Source organism: Portunus trituberculatus, chromosome 35 (assembly GCF_017591435.1).
Source record: "Portunus trituberculatus isolate SZX2019 chromosome 35, ASM1759143v1, whole genome shotgun sequence".
Taxonomy (NCBI): Eukaryota; Metazoa; Arthropoda; class Malacostraca; order Decapoda; family Portunidae; genus Portunus; species Portunus trituberculatus.
The window spans coordinates 8,706,457-8,713,846 of record NC_059289.1 but is presented as its reverse complement, the minus strand read 5'-3'; the positions used below and the strand labels follow the sequence as shown (position 1 = coordinate 8,713,846).

Genomic DNA, 7,390 nt, shown 5'->3' with positions numbered 1-7,390 from the left:
GCTTTTTCCACACAAAGGCGAGGACGGTGGCGGCTGGAGGCTGACTAGCCTTTGGAGGTGGGGACAACAAAAGAAGACACTTCTTATTTCCCCACTACTTATTCATAGAGCGTTCATAGAGAGGGTGCCATGGCCATCCCAGCGGCAGATGGCGAGGATAAACTCCTGAGGAACAGGGGATGCAGCGCCCCGCCTGGCGTCACCCGAGCCTACCCAGACATGCACGTAGAGATAAGGAGAAGAGATAGCAGCGACACACACCAGCATTGGTCTTCAGTGCATGGACTGGACCTCTTGTTCGGCTCCTTATAATTATGTCAAAACTGGAACACCCCGGCGGTGGCCCGGTGTGGCATCGCCGCACTCTCGGTGTTCCCTGACGGTGCGGGCGTCACGGCGCAGCGGGCGTGTGTTGTCTAACCCTTCATGTCCACTCATCATTTCTTCTGTAATATTTCTGCACAAACCGAACCTCCGTGCTGGCAGCTGCCTTGCGCTGCTGACGCTGAGCTGAAGCCTGGTAGCGGTGTGGCGGCCTCTAGTGGACCGTGCAAGGCTGAAAGTCCTCAAGGATGTGTCTGAGGAAGCTAGTTTCCCCGTCTTGAAGGTTTGACGGCTCTTGGGAAGACTAGCTCCTCAGGGTGTGGTGTGTGGTGTGTGCATGGTGTGTGGAGGAGTGCGCCGGGTAGTTTCCTCCCTGAGGCGGCGCCTAACTGTTGCTGCTTCTTCCTGTCTAAGAACACTCGTATATAATTACTCACTGCACATTATCCGCCTGGCGGCCTCAGAGCAGCGCAGCGCATTCCCACGCCGGGACACTTGTCTGGAAAACACGACCTGTTACTTAAGCAGCGTGTTTATAATGCGATAATGGAGACAAATCCTTTGGTATCAGTGGCTTGGGGTTTGTTTGCTTATCTCTTGAGCTGTCTTACTACAAAATAGTGATGTTTAACCCTTCATGTTAATCCTTCATGTAGCAATGTTCGTGTTTGGTTTTGTGTCCAATGTCTTTCTTCGACTTGACTCTTTCTCTCCCTTGCAAGAACACTGCCACTCTCTGCCTGTATCTGCACGAAGCGGCGGACACGCACCCCAGCTAACGCCCTCGCCTCATGCAGTCCTGCTGAGCTACAAGGGCCAATATTACACACATACTCGTATATGGATGAAGGTGATGGACAGGAATAGCTGGGTGTGTTTTGGTAACGTAGGTCCGGCGGCTTCTTGCAACTTTTTTTATCTTCTTAATTTCTTAATTAAGTGTGACGCTGATTGCTGGCAGTAATACAGCGTAAGAAACAAAATAGAAGGTATTGTGCTAAACATATATTCTCATCTTGATTGACTTGTTCTTACGATTTCATTCAGTTCTGTTTTCTTAGCGTTGCATTAATTATCATTTTATTATTTCTATTTTTCCTCTTAGTGTATCGCAGTGGCTGTTGCGTCACTGCTCCATTCCCGCTAACAGAAACACTATACTGTATTCACCCTAAACTCTTATCTATTGATTGATTTTACTCACCTGTGTATTTCTATTTCATTGTCATTATTTCTCTCACATTTCCTACCGCCTGTTGTATCGGTGCTGTTATTTCCGCTATATTGTATTCATGTATTCATATTTATTGATTAATTAATTTCATGTCTCCATTTATTACTATTTCATTGTCTGTTTTTCTATTTCATGATCTGATGTAGCAGTGTTACATTTCCCGGTAATAGATCTATACTATATTCATGAATTCATATATATTGATTGGCTGGTTTTATTTATCTATTCATTACTATATCATCATTTTTCCCCTCACTATTTCATTATCGCCTAGTATCCGTGCCTTATTTCCCGGTAACAGAGAAATTACATTGCATTCATATAGTATATTTGTTTATCGATTCATTCTATATAATTCTCTATCCATTACCACTCCATGATCCTTTTCCCTCTATTTCATTATCTAATCGTGTTGCATCTCCCGGTAACTGGGGTCGGCGCTTACCCAGTACAGTAACAGCAGTTGTGTTAGAGCAGCGGATGTACTGTTCTGGGCTCTACGCCACGTCGTATTTTCAACAACGGGTCAACGCGTATTTCAACATTTAATTTACCAGCGTTTCATTGCCGGGCTCACTTGCATTCTATTCTATCAGAGCCTTCATCTGTTTTTTTGTCCCTCCCCTGGCGTGATGTGCGTCTCTGCATGTTTTTTTGGCCTGCAGCGGTTCTATCGGTATTTTGGCGGCAGGTTTAAGAGGATTTTCAGAAGGGAGTGTACCTATATTCTTTTTACCCTCAGTAGTTCTAACTTATTTTTTTCCTATTGACATTTTTTTTTTTTTCACTGCGATTCGTGTGGATTTGTGTCTGCGAAGGTGTAATGAATAAGTGGTTCAGAGGTTTAGGGATCTACAAAAGCGCACGGGTTTGAATCCTGGCAATGTACAGTTCTATGTTATGAAAGACATCCACTCCATCCTGCATGCTAACTGGCTGACTGGCTGACTGGCTGGCTGACTGACTGGCTAACTGGCTGACTGGCTGACTGGCTAACTGGCTGGCTGGCTGGCGGTTCGTGAATGGCAAATCTAAATAAGCCTTTCGTTAAGAGGCGCTGCTTCACTTCTGCGACATTTGGAGAACCTTGACGGAAGTTATCGTGAAGTGTTGATGAATATCTTTTTTCTAATGTAAGAGAGAAAAACTGGCCAAGGGCAACATAAAGCGAAAAAATAATAGGCTCACTTAGTTGCCAATTCCATTTCAGGTACGAGAGAGTTACCCCCTTCCCCCTCCCATAAAAAAAAAAAAGGATAAATGTCTTGAAACATCCCTCTTTGGTACCGAGTTTTGCCTGCGTTCTTTGGCAGTGATTCTACGGATTTGTATATATATATATATATATATATATATATATATATATATATATATATATATATATATATATATATATATATATATATATTATACTGGTTCTCAATTTTGTTTTTCGATAATGGTTCCATCTAAAAAACTGAGGAGTTGGTGACTATATATATATATATATATATATATATATATATATATATATATATATATATATATATATATATATTTTTTTTTTTTTTTTTTTTTTTTTTTTTTTTCATTGCTCTTACAGACATTATTCATCTTTGGTTCTACTCTGATTTTCCACTGGTTCAATTTTGATAAAGGTTCCGTTTAAAGGAAATAGGAAACGGTTCTGCCTTAAAAGAAATCAAGAGCGCATCTGTTTTTCTTCTTATTACATAATCGTATTACCTATTTTTTTACAGTGGTTCTATTTGAATATTCATTAGTGGTTCTATTAAATTTGAAATGGTTTCTGCGCGTTGCTGAACATTGCGCTTGTCTATTACATTCACGAACCGGTCTGTCTGTACATTTTGACGGTGGTTCTACTTTTATCTTCTGGCCAAAGGTGTACTTGTATTACTTTCCCGACAGTGTTTGTATCTGCATCATTCAGTTGAGGTTCTGTTTTTATTTTCAGCTGGTTCTATCTGTAAATATTAGCATCGGTTCTATTTACATTTTTTAGGCAAGCTTAATCGATGTAGCTGAATTATTCCCGTATTGGTTATTTCTCTGTATGAGGAGCGATACTATGTTGCAATTTACAGTCATTAATTATTTTCTACATGCAGTTCAAGTACCAGCATGATGAAAGCGGCGGAACGACCATGGATATACGTAAGGATATTTATTAAAATGAGAACGCAAAAAATATAATTCCTGCCTCACTACAGAGAAAGTTTCTATAGACCCAATTATCTTTCACACTCGCTTAAGGGAAGGCGATAATTTTTTTCTAATGCAGATGAACAAGTTTGCATGTAGGTAACAGTAATAAGTGTGCCATAGTGTAGCGGAAAGTGAGAACAGCGCACCTGTCCTATATTACCAGCAACAACGCGCTCTCATTCTTGCTACTTTGCTTACTAAACCTGCCAACTGACGAATTGTTTGCCCAGGCGAGGAATTCATATTGTAACTAGTTGATAGAGAGCGAAGGATCGAGGTTACAGAATTTTTTACTACACCTGCCAACTAACCTATTCTTGTAAGAGGGGAGGCGCTGAACACTGGTACAAAGCAATTTATGTTATACGCTACTTAATAAACCTGCTGCATGGCACATAGACGTGACATGTAGAGAAGCCATGGATGTAATGTAACAAACTGCATAGACAGCGAGGAAGGCTACAAGATACTTACTAAACCTGTTCATTGCGATTATCAGCACCTGAAAGCACATAACACTGAATAACTAACACATTGGCATAGAATGAAGCAGGTTACAAAAGTTTTCGATTATCGCAGTGACAGGGATTGTACAAATATACCTACACGGCGGTTCAGTCTAGTTATTGGTTCAGTTCCATAAGTGAAGTGGGATGTGGACGGCTTAGCTGTGGACGATGTCGATACAGTATACTACATTTCGTAAAAACTAATTTTTTGTGAAGGGAGTTTATTTATTTATTTATTTATTCATTTTGGAAACATCACGTAAGGTTTTGTCTAGCCAGGAGTGTTAGTTATATCAGTAACGTTGTTCTTTTATGAGGGTGTTGGGTGTTTGGTGTGCGTGGTGTGTGTACTCGTGCTGTCCAGCTCCAGGTCCAGGCGTCCCATACACTGGCCGGGAGAGTCTAGTTACTGGAGCAATGGACATTAGCGGCAGGCGTCCTCCGTGCCGGCGGGGCGTTCAGCAGTGCCATTAGCGGCTCCGCGCGAGGCTTTACTTTCGACTTCCCTAACAGTCTTCCAGGGAGTCCTTCCACTATTTCTCAGAAGTTGTCTGCCACAAAGTTTTCTCTCGGCTAGTTATGACTCTACTTCTCGGAGACCTAGTGTGTGGAAGCCAATTTTTTTGTAGCGTTTCAAATTTCATTTAAAGACTTTACTCCATAAATACCAGTGTTTTGTAGCGTCTCCTACAATCCGTTGGTGTGACAGGCGCCCCTCAGACCAGCGCACGATGACCGCCAATAAATTCACCGGCCATGCCTTTATATTTATTTAGAGGTACATTTTCCAAAATCGATTTCCAGCCTTAATCCTTGTAACTCTTCGGCGTGGTGACGTGTGGGTTGCACTTGCCGGTGCGACTACCACCATCACCACCACCACCTCCAACACACTGCCGGGTCGTCGCTTCTCCGTTAAGAGGCGCCGACCGCAGCCTCGCTCCTCCTTCCGCCGCCTCGCTGTGGTGAGTTGTGAGGTGCATGTGGGTTGTTGTGGCGAGCGCCTCGTAAAGGTACTGATTGTGTTGTGTCCGTCATCACTGCCCCGTGAGTCAGCCGCTCTTGTGACACCACTGCCCGCATCGCCCGTCCCTCACCGTGCCACTGTGTCCCCCGCTGTGCACCTCCACCATATGGCGTTATGCCCACGCTTCTACCATCACACACACACACACACACACACACACACACACACACACACACACACACACACACACATAACCACACAATCAGTATGGACCTGACAGATAGGTCGCTAATTGGGTGATAACACAACGCTGGGCCAGCAAGACGAGGCGTCACACTGCTACCGGGCACTTACCGTCTACCTTGTCCCGGTCCTTGGGCGTGACGACCCTGAAGGCGCTAGTGCTGCCACCGGAGCAGGAGAGGGAGCCTTCCTTCAGCATGGTGGCGGAATGTTGTCCTGCTGGTGTGTGCTGTGGCGCTTCCTTCCCGAGACTCGCGAGGGAGAGGAAAATGTTGCTTGGCGTCAGGGTAACTTGACCTCGTAGGTCATCTATTATGGGCGAGACAGGCCGACCAGCCTGTGTCCAGACCAGGCCTGGCGCCCACCCAACCGGGCCACGCCCCGCGATAGGTCACTCTGGCCACCGCTGCCACGGGTGACCTCAGGCCTCACGTTGCCAGTCTTATCGCCCCTCAACAGTTATTGCTTGTGTGTGGGCGTCGCGGCCGGCGGCATTGGCGACAGAGACGAGCGTTAAGGAGTAGCACGGGCGTCGTGGGTCGTGGTGCTGGTATCGCGTAAGGGATGACAGACAGACAGACAGACAGACAGACTGGCTGGCTGCTCACACACTAACTAGATTTATTTCAAGTTTTTACTCAAAGGATCAGAGAATTTTACTAAATTGTCCAATGGTTAGTATTTTTCTTCTACGGAAAATGACAAAATTGTGTTATTATAAGAGCGAGTTCACGCCGCGGCGGGTGGTGGCGGTGCAGAGGACTCCTGCCGGAGACGCCCACCAGCGGGGCCTGCTCCCGCGCGTGCCACGTCCCGGTGCATCATAGACACGACAGAGTCTGTCTCCAGTCACGCGATAGTCTGTGCTGACGGTGCAGGAACAAAACAAGACGGCCGCCCCGTAGACTAAGATGGGCGGGCGGCCCGGGTGGCGGCGAGTGCGGGCGGCGGTGACGGCGGCGGCGGCGGCGACAGCGGGCACACGCAGCGGAGGGGATCACGCACCTCCGGCCAAACACTCCGTCGGACCCACACTGTCTCTCGGGCGCCGCCACCACGGACGTCCATGTTGCTACAACCACGCCGAAATTCAATCAGCACTTCCGACGCATCCTCGTGGCGAGTAGGGCGAGTGTCCCACGCAAGACGCAGCAACTTTCGCCCTTACGACCGTCGCTAAAGCACTTGTCCGCCACTTCATTACCATAATCTTATTGTTGCGTTGACGGCTCTCGTCGACTTCTTTACGCCAGATTTCATAATTCACGATGGGCGCCACGACGTGGCCGGCGCGCCCCTCATCACGTGCCTCATTACGGCGCCCTCACACTCTCTTCGCCTGCAAGCAAAACGCCTCTATAACCAAAAATACTCCGCCATATCACTACTGATTCAATTTCTAAAACGAAAATAAAGACCGCCAAAATCTGTAAGAGTGCAAGGCGAGCACTCTGATTGGCGGAGGATTTAGGCGGGCGGCGTCCTGATTGACCGTTGGCTGGACAGATTTCCGGCCCCGCCCACTGTACGCGCACGTGCACCACCCGCCCAGCGCCCATCCCGCCCAGCACCTCCAAATTGGTCTGTACTTACCTTGTTAGGCAAATCATAGATGGCGTGTCCATTGAAACGCACGAAGCTTGAGTCGCTGTTCAGCGGCAGCTTGAGGCTAAGACAAACTGCAGCCGCCACGACTCCACCCATGTCCTGACGCTGCCAGTGCCAGTGCCGCCCGCAGCTGGCACCTGGTAGCGGCAGCAACAGCAGCCTTGCGGTGGAGGCTGCCGCAGCCACGCGCCACGCGCCTCCCTCGTCACTCTATCGATATTTGTATCCCCCGACGCGTGCATCCTGATGGCGGCCACACCGAACACATAGCCGCGTCTTGGCGCTACGTCCAGGCCC

The 7,390-nt window shown here is 47.1% G+C and overlaps 1 protein-coding gene across 1 annotated transcript in view; it reads right to left on the bottom strand.

Annotated features, from left to right (window-relative positions):
- The window catches only part of LOC123513112 (zinc finger protein GLI2-like), a 137,838-nt gene extending 131,209 nt beyond the window's left edge, over positions 1-6,629 (bottom strand). Inside the window, 1 exon segment of the mRNA XM_045269989.1 lies at positions 5,597-6,629. Within this exon segment, the coding sequence (XP_045125924.1) occupies positions 5,597-5,684 (88 nt within the window). The 5' untranslated portion in view covers positions 5,685-6,629.
- Between the last annotated feature and the right edge of the window lie 761 nt (positions 6,630-7,390).